At 33.7% G+C, this 16,531-nt stretch overlaps 1 protein-coding gene across 5 annotated transcripts in view; it reads right to left on the bottom strand.

Moving 5' to 3' along the window:
- The window catches only part of LOC150082988 (uncharacterized), a 1,785,507-nt gene that overhangs the window by 1,187,604 nt on the left and 581,372 nt on the right, over positions 1-16,531 (bottom strand). For all 5 annotated transcript variants that reach the window (XM_090377722.1, XM_090377724.1, XM_090377725.1 and 2 more), the window contains 2 exons: positions 8,845-9,048; positions 405-631 (listed from right to left, as the gene is read on the bottom strand). In XM_090377722.1, the coding sequence (XP_090233848.1) occupies positions 405-631; positions 8,845-9,048 (431 nt within the window). The remainder of the gene's footprint in view (positions 1-404; positions 632-8,844; positions 9,049-16,531) is intronic.

Raw genomic sequence — 16,531 nt, 5'->3', positions numbered from 1 at the left:
TTGGGAGATTTTAAGAAGCATCATATTTCAAAATTGTGGATTTCTAAGTTTTTTACTGCATTTCCATTATTAACATGTATACTGTATTTCCATTATCTTTATTCTCAGAGTAATACTATTATCACTGACCAAGAAAAAAAAATAGAAAAAAAATATCCCAGATACAAAAGAATTTTTTTTTTGGTTCATGAAAGTTGAATAAACTTACCAACAGATCAAAAAAAAAAAAAAAGGGAAAAAATTATCACACCCAAATGTGGTTTGGTAATAGAAAATCTACATTTCTATGCAGAAAAAATTAATTAACATTTTTTTATAAAAAAAATTCACACATTATAAATTTATACCTCGATAACTTTCAAGGCTATAAGAATATAAGAAAAATCAAAATATAAAATGCATACTCTGTAATTTTAAATGGCTTGATATCAAGTTCTATATCTTGGCGGAAATTATTAAAAATAGAAAACCATTGTGATCCATTTGTCCATGGTACAGCTGTCCAGTTGACAATGGGTACAATTTCACCTGAGGAGTTTATATAAATTTTCACAACTTCTAGAAAATTTTGCACATGCATTGCAAATTCGGTACTATTAACATCTCTTGCTCCTGCCTTTTCACTTCGAACCTGTGGGGGAGAAAAAGTGTAAAATTTTCCTGTATATAAACCTGCACATAAGTATAAGTACATAAAAAAAAAACATCCAAATGAGAGAGGTGAAGGACATTATTATGCATGTGGGAATGAATCATTTAATAAAGAAATACACTGCAGTGAATTGAGTAAATAATTTAATTTAATTAATTCTTAAATTAACTCTAACTACACATTATGAATTCCACATTTCAAAATTTGCTATGGTTTCTTCTTCTGTGGAAATTAAACTTATAAAAGTAACCTGTCAGTGATCATGCAAGACCATTAATAGTCACCCCCCCCCCCATAAAAAAACTTTTGTGCATTTTTCAAGCTTAATGACTGAAACTTTTTCTACCTTCTAAATATAGACCTAGGCTTTTGAGTTGTTTTTGAAGGTGATATTTCGCACATTTGGTAGACAGGCACCATGTGACCTTTTTTGCATTGTAAGTGCACAATACTTCTCGGCTCCTACTCCAACATTTTGATTTCGTGCCAAACAATAATTTAGTGTGAAATCAAAGCTATTTTAGTTAAAGATAACCTACTGTTACACTAATTCTAAATATTGCATTGTTTTCAACCTTGGGAGGAACAGCTCAGGAATTTTGATGAGTAATGTAATCATTTGACATGAAATCAAAATATTGGAGTGCACAGTTTTGTGAACTGAATGAATAATAAGTTCTCCACTTTTTCAGTTTTTTTTTTTTTTTTTTTTTTAATATAAAACTATACCATCTTTTGACATTACAATATTTTGAATTAGGAAAAATTTTGAAATATTGTTGAATACATATTAGAATCTACTGACTTCTACAAACAGTATACCAAACAGAATTCTAAACAAAAAAACAGTGTGCATGAATTATTTTGAAATTTTGTGTTCTTAAAGGTTTTCTACACTGAAAAATGGAAGAGACTATTCATTTCATGCCCATATTTTATGACTGGAATGCTTTTTTCTTTTTTTAATCCATTTTTAACAGAATTAATAAAAGTTTCTGCAAATTTCTGTTTACATCACGTGTGATATATGTGTAGAAATATATGCATGCAGATGTTTTGAAAGTTTGTACTCTTAAGGGTTTTCTACACTTAAAACTGGAAGGGAGAACAATTAATTTCATGCTTATATTTTATAGCTGTGACTTCTTTAGTTTTATTTTCAGCAGAAATAATATATTTTTTGTGTTTTTATAAAACATGCAAGAACCACAGCTTTTTTTAAATATTTAAATTTTTTATTTAAAATTAAAGAGTTACATAAAGTAATACTGCAATCTATTAAGATAAGATAAGATATTGGCATAAAGTGAGTAGAATTTTAAAAAAAACTAAAGTAGAAAATAAAAAAACTAAAAACTTTTTCCGTAAAAAACAAGACCACCTGTCAGACAAGGCCATCCAACATTGCAACTTTTTGAAGCATGACCACTGCCAGATTAAAAAAAAAAGTATAATTAGAGACTACATTCTGATAACATTATATGTATAATATCCTCCTGTTCACATTTGATAGACACAGCGAAGCTAATGGAAAGCAAGTATCAAGAAGGAGCAGACTGAGACAATGAAGTTGGGTGGTCAGCACTCACAGGATTTTGAGTGCTGACCATCCAATCCTGTGATATATCACTGGTTAAGTCATCAATTGTTGTTTTTGTTGTTATTTGGTTTTTTAGGAGCATTAGCAACTAAGGCCATTTTGCTTTGGGAATATGCAGTAGTCATTCCCTGACCTTTCTGCATCCTCTGTATTTGGTGGTCATGGGCTTGAACGCCGGTCTAATCAGGAAGTGTGTGCTACGCACTGCTGCTCCTGCCCACCTGGCTATGGAGGCGCCAAGTCATCAATGCAATAGGCTCAAGATCTTATCTGTATATCATGAGGGGTTGTTCGCCGTATTGCACTGGAGGGTGGGAAGCTTTCCTGAGGGCATGGTGACTTTGCTTTATTATGTTGTCAAACTGACTGTTGCTTTGGTGAATAATGCTGGTTCAAATTTTTTCTTTATAGGAGAGAGTTATTCAGGATGGATGGTGATTCTATCAATTTTCCTGTTAACTGTTTTATTGTATCACTGGTCAACACCTGATGTGTGAGAAAAAAGATGAATGAGTGAGAGAGAAGAGAGAAGGGAAAAAAAAAAAAATATATATATATATATATATTTATAATTATTGATAAAAAAGTAAAGAAAGAAAGTTAAAACGACAAAAACTGTAACTAATATAATATTTATGAGTCAATGCAGTTGCAAGCAATCATGCAATACACCCATAATGTCTATAATATTAAGGATAATATAAAGAACCATTAGGATAAGCAAATCAATCCAATAATAATACCATCAGGGACCTAAGAAAACGCAAAAAAAAAAAAAAAAATTATTATTGCTTTTTACCGACAATCTAGATGACTTCAACTGGGGCCAACTACCCAGAATGAAGGCAAAAAACGACAAGAGGTTCTCTGTTTCTGTGATGATCAATATATGCTAAGTAATTTAAATCTAAACCAAATATAAACCAGTATAGGCTGAATGTAAATCGAATATAAATAAATCGAAAGATGATAATAAAAGTTAAGAAAATTTAGAAATATTAGAAATATTTCTAAATCACATATCCATCACATAGGGGGCACCACATATTATTTTGACGACTATTACATTATGTCCTAGATACGGTCAATATGTAGTATGTATTATATATTTAATCTTATTTTAATCATTAAATTACGTTCTCTGTCGGGTCAACGATGATTAATATATGCTACATTTATATTTTACTTATATTTCTTACCTTTGATTCTAATATTTCTAAATTTTCTTAACTTTTATTATCATCTTTCGATTTATTTATATTCGATTTACATTTGGCCTATACTGGTTTATATTTGGTTTAGATTTAAATTACTTAGCATATATTGATCATCACAGAAACAGAGAACCTCTTGTCGTTTTTTGCCTTCATTCTGGGTGGTTGACCCCAGTTGAAGTCATCTAGATTGTCGGTAAAAAGCGATAATAATTTTTTTTTTTTTTTTTTTTTTTTTGCGTTTTCTTAGGTCCCTGATGGTATTATTATTGGATTGATTTGCTTATCCTAATGGTTCTTTATATTATCCTTAATATTATATATATATATATATATATATATATATATATATATATATATATATATATATATACAGGGTGTTTCGAAAGTGATGGTCAATAATTTAAAGGTGAACTGTACAGACTACAATATGTAAACAAAGCCTAGTAAACATGGGTCCTTAAGTGAATCGTTTTCGAGATATTGCACATTTCTAGTTGGGATCCACCACTGACTTGTTTGTTTAGGTTAGGTTATGTCATTCTCACCCTTTCCCCTCTCTCAATGCTCTGAGACGTAGCAGGCATACTAGTAATTGTCAAAGGACAGTCAACATGGAAAGAGGTTACAGCAACAAAGAGTATGCGGACATGCACTTCGTGTATGGTAAAGCCAACGGCAGTGCACTCAAAGCTCTGGCAGGCTTTGTTGTTCTCAAAATACAAATGCTTGCTTGATATTTGATAATTCATGTCATTTAGTCATTATGCATTCATTAAAAAAATTGTAATTTTTTTTTCATCACAGTTGTTTTATGTTACAGTTATTCTCCTACACTCCTACATTATATTGAGTATGAACTAGTCTATTCAACTCTTTTTAAAGGACAGTACATGATAAAGCATCCTAAATAAAGAAAATAAACTATATTAATTTATACTAGCAGTACCACTTGCGAAAATTTTGAAAGATATTTGGTAGCAGAGTTTTTCTCTAGCTGTACTAAAGAAATGTAGTCCATGTTTGGTCATGAGCAGGTAAGCCAGTACGCGTCAAATCATTTCTCATTTCTGTAAAATAAAACTATTCTTTCTTTTAAGGTAGGCAGCGCTAGTAGAGAAAATTGGCCCGTTCTGTAAAATAAAACCATTCAGATTTTTTACTATTTGGAATTTTTATATTTTCCCATGTTTCTGCACACGTAGGAAGAAATATCGTCAACTTGAGACCAAATAGGTTAGGCCTATTGTAAGCAATAGCTACAGCTAGCTGAACACCTTGCGAAAATTTCCCAATTTGTAGCCGAGTTTCATTATTATTATTTTATTTTATTTTATTTATTTTATTTTTTTTCGGAACAAAGGACACAATTGTGTGAACGTGCAACTTTTAATCAGTTAAATAGTTAAAGTGCAGATTGTTAATCAGAAAAAAATGCCTTATCAACTTAAGACAACTGTTTGTTTAACAGTTAACATCTTCGTGTGGCTCCATCTATGAAGCGAGTGGCCCGTTCCGTAAAATAAAGCTATTCAGAATTTTTAAATTTTAGCAACATTGTGCACACCTAAGAAGAAATGTCTTCAATTTGAGACCACTTCCAGCCTGATCGGTTAAGCCTATCATTCACACTGACTGTCGAAAGAAAACGGCTTCCGTATTAAAATATAGATAATTTATCACCTTCTTGAGAATCTGAGGCCACATACAGAAAGGTAAATTTAAAAAAAAAAACAAAATAAACCCCAGAAAAATAAAAAGAAAAACAGCTTTCGTTTGTCATTTGATGTAATGTTTTTGGGAATGAGCGCTAACTATGCTTACTAGTGGTTGCAAACTCAGGATTCTTACCTTGTGAAATGTCCATATACATTAACAGACCTGCCAAGCTTGAGAAATCATAATCCATAAAAATTTTTAATACAGATTTGTATTTCAAGTGGAATGTGCCAGAGCTACATTCTAGAACTACATCCTTTCTACATTTAAAAGCTACATCCTTTCTACATCTAAAAACTACATCCTTTCTACATATAAAAACTACATCCTTTCTACATATAAAAACTACATCCTTTCATCTTAAAGCTACATCCTTTCTACAACATTTACTCTTTTTTGGGTATGCATATATATATATACAGGTGATCCCCGCTTAACGCTGATCATTCGTTCCGGAAAAACAGAGCGCTAAGTGAATCCGCGCTAAGCGAGCGCCGCTTTCCCATAAGGTAACATATGTATTTGTGAGCTGCGGTCGGTGCCATAGGATATTTCCTAATCAATAATAAACGGTAATGAAAAGATGCACAAATGTCGGTCAAAATATTTAATATTCAAATATTTGCACATATAAAATATTCTGCATTACATACGTATGGTAACTACTATGTGGTAATTACTTGCGTATCAAAAGTAAACTTAAAATTCCAATTAAAATACTGAATTTAATTGATTTAATTTAATGGATGAATTTAATCATGAAAAATGTGTGGATTCTGAGTGGAACTTTGGCCTTCTTCCAAATAAACTAAAAGGGGTATTAATTTTAAATGGCCCGCAGCGTTACCACCCAACAATAAAGTCAACTGATCCTTCGCCGCTTTGAAACTTGGCATGTTTTTTCTTCTTTCAATATGAAACTTCTTTTAGGCATTCGTTTCCACAAAAGTCCTGCTTCATCTATGTTAAAAACTTGATGAGAAGTATAACACATAATATCCTTCTTCAATAATTTTAACAAGTTCTTTTTGAAAGTTTCGGCTCCTTGATCTGCACTCCCTGGATTCTTCCTGGATTTTAAATCCATTCTACCAGCCCTTACCAGTTTTAAATGGTTCCACATTTTTTTTTTTTTTTAGGCGAGTTTTCTTCAGATCATCGTATTGGCTAATCTCTTTCTCTCTCTCTCTTTTTTTTTTTTTTTTATATATTTAATTTAACTGAATTCTGCATTGGAATCTTCAATAAAATTAAAGTCTTTCCATTTCAATCCTAATAGCCGGCCTAGTCCTAGTTGCTTGCAGTGGAACAGCTGTCTTTACCGCTGCAAAAATGAATTCTTTATTTTTTTATAATTGTTCTTACAGTGAAAGTTGCAAGTCCTAAATTATGGCACACATCCGCTTGCCTTTCATCGGAATCGATTCACTTCAAAACGTCTAATTTAATTTTCAAATTCAGTAGTATTTTTCTTACATTTACAGTCTTCATACTGCGCCCAGACGTTGTTGCTTTTTCATTCTTATCGGCCATTATTAACTCTTCGAAAATATAACTGCATTGGTTGCATTAATTATGATACAATGTTCAAGTAAACTGTCTGTTTCGCACAATGTCTAATACTGTACTGAGTGATGACTAGACTTCGGATAAATGCATATAACGCAAATATTACAAGCAATATACTTGATCATTTTTTAAAATGTTGATCTCGGAACTACGTAACAAGTCACTGTACTGAAATTAAATTAGCGTGCGAGAAAATTTCACTGAGCGTGGGAAAATTTCTCAAGTCGGCGTGGGAAACGTTTTGATGCTGTTTTGCTATTCATTTTCAAGCTTTCGACTCCATCAAATGAAACGATTTCGTTAAATATGTCAAAAATGTAATCTGTAAAAAAGCATTATAGCAATCTGTGACAGCGTTATAGTCAGATACGGGTTATAATATAAGAACAGCGTTATAGCGAATCAGCATAAAGCGAACCACGTTATAACGGGAGCCTGCTGTACATTTTTTCATGTGAAGGCTGAAAGGAATATGAATATATATAAACATTTTGATGATTCTTTCAAGTAAATTCAACAAATTATGAGTATGTATGTGCTGCCATCCTTTATCATGTTTATAAGTAATAGTAATCATTTTTATGTTTACAGCAGTTTCAAAAATAGGAGAGTGTGCCCTCTCAAAAAGATTCAAGACTAGCTGATATTGATGAAATTCTCTGAAAGTCAAATGTGGAAGTTGGGTTGTATGTGTCATATATTTGTTATATGATTCAGATCCTGAATCAAATAACACATATATGAATGTAGAGGATATTTTATGCAAATAAAAATATAACTAATTAAAAAATAAATTTTTTCATTAAATTCTAATTTTGATTTTATTTTTGGTAATAATGCACACTAATTTTCAGATAAAAAGTCAAAACAGGAAAAAATTAATATTTAAAAGCATAAATTTTTATAAAGTTCAAAGTTCCCTGTAAGCATTCATTCATTCATTCTATTTGGATAGTATATGATAATAATAATATCCAAAACTCACCTGCAAAAGGGTTAATAATCATAATAGTAAATATATGGAACAAGTAATGACCATCCCAATCGCTGTGTCAACTACTAGCATGGTGCCAAAGAGCCTCTAAGATCCTAGTCAACCAAAGAAAGCTGTGATCCTGAACACTTGTAGGATAGTAAGAGAGTTCCTTAACCAACAGTAATAACAACAACAATAGTACCTGGACACAACCAACGACCCCATGCACTTGGTACCAGTACCCATCACAGGGCAGAAAAAAATCCCATAAAGGAGTAAAAGGGATTTTTTTTTATAAAAATAATAATCTCCATTGATTCAGGTCATATGATAGAACATAAAGAAGTGCAGTTATGTCATCATAAAATGGAATAAGTCAAAGTTTAAAGTTACTTTCTTTTTTTATAGATTACAAAGCTTTTTTTTTTTTGTTTTTTTCTCCAATAATCTAAGTCAATATTATCAATACTACTATTACTACTATTACATTGTACTGACTATTGCAAATCTTCATATTCTATGAATTTTTGTTAAAAAGTTAAAAAAAAAAAAGAAAAAAAAAAGGCTTCTGATATATGCATTGAAGGACAACAAGTTGATATGCAGATATAAATCAAAATATATCATACAAAACAAATATATCAATATATGATGTAATACTACAATTAAATTTATGAAAATAGTTAGTTTAACTACTCTGAAGTGTTTACTGTTAGGCATCGAAACAATCTAATTATAGTATAAAAGGAAAAATAATGGCCATATATTATGGCCTGCTTTTCTGAGTTTCCTTCCCATGGTTTAAATACAGAAATAAAAATTTACAGTCCTTACATACCAGCTTCATCTTAACAGGCACACTACTTGGGTCTGTTCTCACTGAGAAAGACATCTTTCTCAATTTCAGCTTCCTCTTCCCACATAGTCTATTAAATGTAGTGGGCATGTTTCTACCCCAACTTCATTCATTCACCCTTCTACCAAAAATCATAGCATCTATTATCGAATCAACAATCAAACAAATACTGTATATATAACTAGGAGAAGCAAGTTAGGAGAAGCAAGTTTGGTATTAACATTAATTTATTTTCTTTTAAAAGAAATGTTACCATACCTTTGACATGCATGCAACAGCTGGATTTATTTCCAATAGAGCAACCGTAATATTTCCCTTACAAATGACTCTCTGAACATCACTTAATACACTAGTCAAACTGTCTGTTATTTCAAAGTACTTTTCCCAGTCACTGTCATTACTAGAGCAATACCTTACATGCCTATCTTCAGGGATAATAAAATTTTTCGACAGTGCAAGTAACTAAAACAAAAAATGAAATTTTTGGTGAAGGTTATTACATCTAAAGTTATTAAAAATTATCCAGAAAAGGTAAGCTAAATTAGAAAATGCTGTTCCATTTATTTTGTTTCAGTATTTCTAAAGTTAATTTTTTTATTTTTATTTTTTTATTTCTTAACAATTTAAGGATATGCAGGTATAAATATATATATACAGCTTTCTAAAATTTTATACATTAAATATCTTAAAAAATATATTTTTAAGATATTTAAAAAAAAGTAAATATGTTTAGGATGAATTAGATACATAATAAAATTCAATCATTATTTATTAGCACCAAATTATATGTGCTAATTTGTGAAGTGAAGAAATCCCTTGATTCCTAAAAAGTACCATTCAGCAAAACCTGAATGGTGGTTTGCTAAATGTCCTATAGACTAAAGTTCTATATATTTTCCTTATAGGATTAAAGTCCTATAAGGGAAAAACATTAATTATGCCAATAATATATATGAAAATAAAAACACACTCTACCATTTTCACAATGTAAATATGTTTGTTATAAAAGATAAAATAAATCTGGTAATCTTCAAAGCATTACAAAAAACAAGTCCAAAATACATATATATCTCAGGTCAATTGGTGGACTTCCAATACACTTCCATTTCAGAGTATTTTTGCAATTTTGTAAGTACCCTTAATCTGGCATGTGACAATTATTTTTAGTATTAGTATTAGCATAGGCCACATGGTGCAAGGAAGTCTATGGCTTAGGCTGAACCAGTCAAAAATGATAAATAAACAAATAAAATAATAATAATAAAAATAAAATAATAATAAGAAGAAGAAAAAAATTTTAAAAAAATAAATAATTAATAAGAGAAAAGGAAATATAAAACCTATGCGTTTCCCTCTTCCCTTAGGTAATTATCCAGCTGACCTTTGAATTTACCCATACTGTCAGCCTCTACCACCCATGTAGGTAACTTATTCTAGTAATTTATAACTCGCTGGCTAAAATAAAACTTTCTGCAATCCAGTCTAAACATCCCCCCCCCATAACCTGAAATTATGGTCCCTAGTTCTAGAATCATTTATAACCATTAAAATTCGTCCTCATTCAGTTTACTTATGCCTCTCAGAGCTTTAAATCCCTCAATCAAGTCTCCTCTAAGGTGCCTAGTTTTCAAGCTCTGCAACCCACATATTCGAAGTAGTTCCTCATATGGATGCTCTTTTGCTGATTTCACCAGGTGAGTTACCATCTCTGGACCCTTTCAAGAAACACAATGTCTTTCTTTAGGTGCAGTCTCCACACTTGAACACAGCATTCCAAGTGTGGTCTAACAATAGCCTTATATAATGGGATTATAACCAATTTTTCAATAAATCATCGATAGGACACCATGGGCCTTCCTTGCAACCTGTCTATAATGCTCAGAGAACTTCATGTCTAACCATATCATAACATCCAAGTCCCTTTCCTCCACTATTGGCTTTAGTTCAACTTCACCAAATGTATAAGTCATTTTGGGGTTACTGTTTTCAGGTTTAATACCTTACACTTTGCTGGATTAAAGCATAGTTGCCATTTTTCTGACCATCCCTGAAGTCTATTTAGGTCACTCTAAAGAAGCTCTGCTTGGCGTGATCATTAACTACTCTACTGATCTTTACATCATCTGCAAATTTAGACATCATGCCCTCTATCCCTTCATTGATGTCATTTAACAAAATCAAAAACAACAGTGGTCCTAATACTGATCCTTGGGGACCCCCACTTCTTACATTAACCCAATCTGAGGAATAACAAGTGGTGGGATGCAGCCATTCGCACTGATTCGGACGAACCTATTCTTAGAATTTCCCAAGTTTGCCAAACCAGTTCCTAAAGACTGTTTCACACTGAATGGCACGCAAGCTAAGCTAATTTTGGTCTATGTTTGGTTTTCCTTTTTTACCTTAAAAAGGGGAGTAAGGTTATAGAGAATTGGTTTTTAAAATTTTTGATTCCCACCACTGGGAATAACGATTTATCACAATCCTCTACCTGCTGCCCTGAAGCCATCCAGCTATCAATCTAAGGCAAGGTGCAGTGCCATGGTTGTGCCAGAGTCCTCAAGGCTGCAACATCCCATAACAATGCAGTTACCAATGGTCCAGTACTACTGCAGCTTGGTTTTTAAAGTCTCTAAAAATATGTTCACCAGGTCCTCAGATTACAAAATCTGGCATCCCACCAGGCCTCTGAGGGTAGAAAGGTGGTTATAATCACTGAATCCCACAATAAGTGGGAAAAGATTAGGTTGGTTCTCAGCAATGAGGTATGTAATTTTAATGGACTCTTTCAAAAGTGGCTGATTTAGTTGGTCTCAGGTGAGAGACATGGTTTTTTTCTCCTATAAAAACTATGTATTCCTCATTCCTATATGGAGTTTCTACTAGAAACGTATGTTTTTTGTCAGTACTGCAAACTAAACAAAGAACATTCACAATTAAAGACACAATATATTGACATCTCATAGCCTTGGCTGCTTCAGTGTTAACAGACACCTCATTACCAATTAGACTGCCGTTCTAGGAGGTGGAAGCAACAATTGCCATGTTATTTTGTTTAAGGAGACTGGACTGAACCGAGTGTACATATAAAAGTAAAATAAAATGGACAAGATTATGCAAGTGTTTGTCAAAGAATTTTCAGCTCAAGGAAACTGATAAGTTTTTGAGAAATTCTTGTCGTTTTATTGAATTGTCATATTAAATCATATTCTGTAAGTAGCTTTATAATCCTAATCACACACTAGGCTGATGCTGCATAAGCTTGCTTTCTTGCATCATATGCCTCTACTAATGCTAATGCGAACTCAACAAAGCTAACAGATAGGTGTGAGGTGATCTGATTGAGGTGTATAAGCCCTTGAATGGGTTGAGCAAGCTGAATGCTGATGGGATTCTTCATCTTGCTCAGATTAAGAATCTTAGGGGGCACAGATTCAAATTGAGGAAAGACAGTTATAGAACAGATGTGTGGAAGTTTGCTTTTAGCCAGCGGTTCATTGGTGGAACAGACTTCTATCTTTTGTTGTGGAAGTTGATAGCCTAAATAAATATAGAACTGAGCTGGACAGGCATTTGGAACGAACGGAATTTTTTTTTTTTTTTTTTTTTTGGCTGTGCGGCATGAGCTTGCTTTCTTGCATCATATGCGTCTACTAATACTAATAGAGATATCCATCAATGCTTCACAGATATGACAAAAATATTGGAACACTTGGATATCAAGATGTAAAATTATACTAAATGTGACCAAGTATAAAAATGTTATATGCAACCTAATTTTTTAGAAAAATAAAGGGTTTTAGACCTTATGTATGCATTAATGAGTGCAATGTGCCACTTTCCCTGCTGAAAAGAGGTACATGACTTGCAATAGGCAAACTGATGGATACCATGTAAGCTGTCCTTTTCTTCTCACATTATGCTTACAAAAGTTTGAAAACAAAAATTTTAATAATAATAATTAGCATCAGCAAGGGCACATGATGCAAAAAAGCAAGCTTATATAGCATCAGCCAAAAAAAAAAAAAACCCCTTATTTCACCCATCCCCTTGCTCCAAATTTTTGTCAAATTCTGCCTTGAATCTATTTAAGCTATCAACTTCCACAACAACAGATGGAAGTTTGTTCCAGCAATCAACCACCCCGCTGGCTAAATGCAGACTTCCACACATCTATCCTACGACCATCTTTCCTCAATCTGAATTTATGCCCTCTCAGGCGATTATTCTGAGCAAGAGGAAGAATCCTATCAGCATTGAGCATGCTCAAACCATTCAAGGCTTTATACACCTCAATCAGATCACCTTGCAGGTGCCTAGTCTCCAGACACTATAATTTGCAAAACTTAAGCCTTTCTTCGTAAGAGCAACCCTTCTCTGTACTCGTTCCAACAGCTCTACATCCTTCTTTAAATGAGGCCTCCAGACATGTATACAGTACTCAAGGTGTGGCCTTACCATTGCCTTATAAAAGGAGGATAATCACCTCCTTATCCCTGCTAGAAAAATTCCTGTATATCATTGACAAGACACCATGTGCTACTCTTGTAGACCATCTGCACTGCTCACAAAAAATTCCTATTTGCCTGCACAATTACCACCAGGTTCTTTTCATTCTCGACCACTGTCAGTGTTGTACAACCGAGTTGATATGTTACTCTGGGATTACTGCTTCCCATATGTAGTACTTTACATTTGCCAATGTAAAACTTCATTTGCCACCTCTCAGCCCATCTGCTCAACTTTTCTAGATCCTGTTGCAGCAGTGTACTGTCATTAGTGTCATTAACAACCCTGCCTAACTTAATATCGTCTGCAAATTTGGACATTAAGCCTGATATGACATCATCAATATCATTTATAAATACAGAAAACAACAATAGACCCAACACTGAACCCTGAGGAACTCCACTAATAACATTAGTCCACGAAGGGCAGTGTCCATTGATTACCACTCTCTGTCTTCTCCTACTGAAAGATCCCTTTATCCATAGCAGCAATTTGCCTCCAATGCCACACTGCTCCAATTTGTGCAGCATTCTTCCATGTGCAACAGTATCAAAAGCCTTTCTAAGATCCAAATATACGATATCAAATTTATTCTTTGCATCCAGTTCCTTTGTGACTACATCATAGTATTCAATCAAATTAGTCAGCAAGACTTCCCCTTAACAAACCCATGCTGTGTCCCAGCTATAACTGAAGTCTTGTCTAGATGATCCTGCAATGCTTCTTTAACCAGTGCCTCCATTAATTTCCCTGGAACAGAAGTTAAACTAACAGGTCTGTAATTACCTGTGTCCCCCAAAAGTAATTACAGATCTGTTAAACTAACAGTCTGTAATTACCTTTGATCTTCCTTTGTAGATTGGGGTCACATTTGCACACCTCCAGTCCATGGGTACCTCCCCTGAGTCCAAGGAAGCTCTTATAATTATGGCTAAGGGTTTACTTACTTCCTTTTCCACCTCCTTTAATATAACTGGATAGATTCCATTCACCCCAGGTCCCTTTCTTATGTTTATCTTCAACAATTTTTCCTCCACTTTACTCTCAGTTATTACAAGATTATCTAGCTTACTGCCTTCCCTCCCTGAATAACTCTTCATGTATGAATGTAGATGGAAAATATTCATTTAGTTTGTTAGCTACCTGAGCAGGATCATCAACAGTTGAACCATCGATATCAAATGGACCATCTGCCTTCGTCTGCCTAACCTCCTTTGTAACTTGGTTACAGACCAGCTTATATCTATCATAGGGTTCTGTGTCACATGTTAATTTATATGTATCCCATGCATTTTTCTTCTCTGTCACATGTCTAATTAGTTCATGTGACATCCATTTAGGCCTAAATCTTGAACAATATTTCTTTGTTGGTATGAAAAGCCTAGTAGCTTCCAAGATTTTTGTCGGTAATAATAATTATTATTACCAAGAAAAATTTTTTTTCTTCAAACCTCTGGTATGAAAGTTAGTTATTCTGAACAAAATTAATATCCTGATTATGAAAATATCAATCTTTTACTTCTGTCACACGTACATCAAAAGATATACACATTTTTTAAATGCCTTATTTTTATACAATATCAGCATACACAGTTTATTATTATTAGCCATATGGTGCAAGGATGCCTGAGGCTTATGTTGCACCAGCAAAAAAAATTCCCGAGTTACCCTGAGAGAGAGAGAGAGAGAGAGAGAGAAGTACGAGTAAAAAGGAATCACCAAGAAAGAGAAGAATGATGATATCCAGCTCATCATCCTGGGTATGCCAAACCCATACTGGGCAGATGTGATCTCCTCGGGGTAATTTGTAATTATAACACACAAAATATATGTTACTTAGACATGTTTCCCACTCAGTGATTTCCTTTTATACTCCAGATTGCTTTCCCATTTAAGGAACCAACAGTAATCTCCCAGCAAAGTCCCAGCGACCTTGGTATTGTTTTTCAATTGCAGATACGTCCTGGTGGAAGTGCTCTCCTTGTTCATCACTGACATCTACTAAGTTTTCACAAAAGAAATCCAGATGGGAATGAAGGAAATGCATTTTCAATGACATTCGGCACCCCATGGTTTTGTAACATTTGAGAAAGTTTTTCACCAGTTACTCATAGTTCTCTTCTTTTCTCTTTCCAAGAAATCTGGGTACCACAGCTTTGAAAGATATCCATGCAGACAGTTCAACATCATTCAGGTTTCTTTGAAATTCTTCATCTTTTAGGAGCTTTCTTATTTGAGGACCTATGAAAATTCCTTCCTTCAGCTTTGCATGAGATAAATTTGGAAACATTTTCAGTAAATATGTGAATTCTCTGCTTTCTTTAGCAAGTGTCTTAGTGAAATTCTTAATCAGTCCAAGCTTGATGTGTAAAAGGGGAAGAAAAACCTTTTGTGGATCAATCAATGGAACATACTTTAGATTGCTTTTACCAGGAATATACTCTTATCCCAGTGTTGTACGACATAGTGTTTGGCTGTTGCACGATTATCCCACAAACACAGGAAAGAACAGTATTTAGTGAAACCACCTTGCAACCCAACAAACAGTCCAATCACTTTGAGATCACCACAAGTATTCCAACCATAGTCATTATAACATATAGCAGCAAGAATCTGGGACATACTATCGTAAGTTTCTTTCAGTCCAACAGCATGAACAAGAGGAATTGATGGTAAACTATTTCCATTATAAAGCAATACTGCTTTCAAACTTAGCTTTGATGCATCAATGAAAAAACGCCATTCAGAGGTATTGTGATCAATACTCAGTTTGTGCATAAGACCAACGACATCTTTGCAGACACATATGTTGTTTTCCATTGCAAAATATCTTGAAAACTCTTCATTTTGCTTACGGTATATTGTAATGTTTGTACCTTTGGCGAGTAAGTTGTTGTTTGTTTGTTTGTTTGTTTGTTATTTGGTTTTTAGGAGCATTAGCAACTAAGGCCATATTGCTCCAGGGATATGCGGTGGTCATTCACTGACCTTTCCGCATCCTCCGTATTTGGTGGTCACAGGTTTGAACCCCGGTTTAATCAAGAAGCGTGTGCTATGCACTGCTGCTCCTGCCCACATGGCTACGGATGCGCCTGGCGAGTAAGTTCCACTGTTGTAGTCTGGATCCGAGTAATTCAGCCTTCTCTTTGGGTAAGTCCAACTCTCTGATCAAGTCATTTAATTCTTCTTGTTCAATGTAGTGTGTGGCCTTTTCTTTTTCTGGCTCGTAGTCCAAATCATGTGAAGTACATGGTTCCACAACAACTGGTAAACGATTTCTTCTGTACCTTCATCGCTACTTCCAATACCTCAAGATTTTGGTGGCACAGGTACTGACAGTTCTTTACCATGTGGCACCGGCCTAATTGCTGATGGGATATTTGGATATTTGATGCAGTGCTTCCTCTTTTTGGAAATACCTTTTACTTTTGTCATG

Source organism: Mastigoproctus giganteus, chromosome 7 (genome assembly GCF_048544385.1).
Source record: "Mastigoproctus giganteus isolate SK-2022 chromosome 7, ASM4854438v1, whole genome shotgun sequence".
Classification (NCBI taxonomy): Eukaryota; Metazoa; Arthropoda; class Arachnida; order Uropygi; family Thelyphonidae; genus Mastigoproctus; species Mastigoproctus giganteus.
The sequence above is the reverse complement of the archived record's forward strand: the minus strand, read 5'-3'. Positions and strand labels throughout refer to the sequence as shown.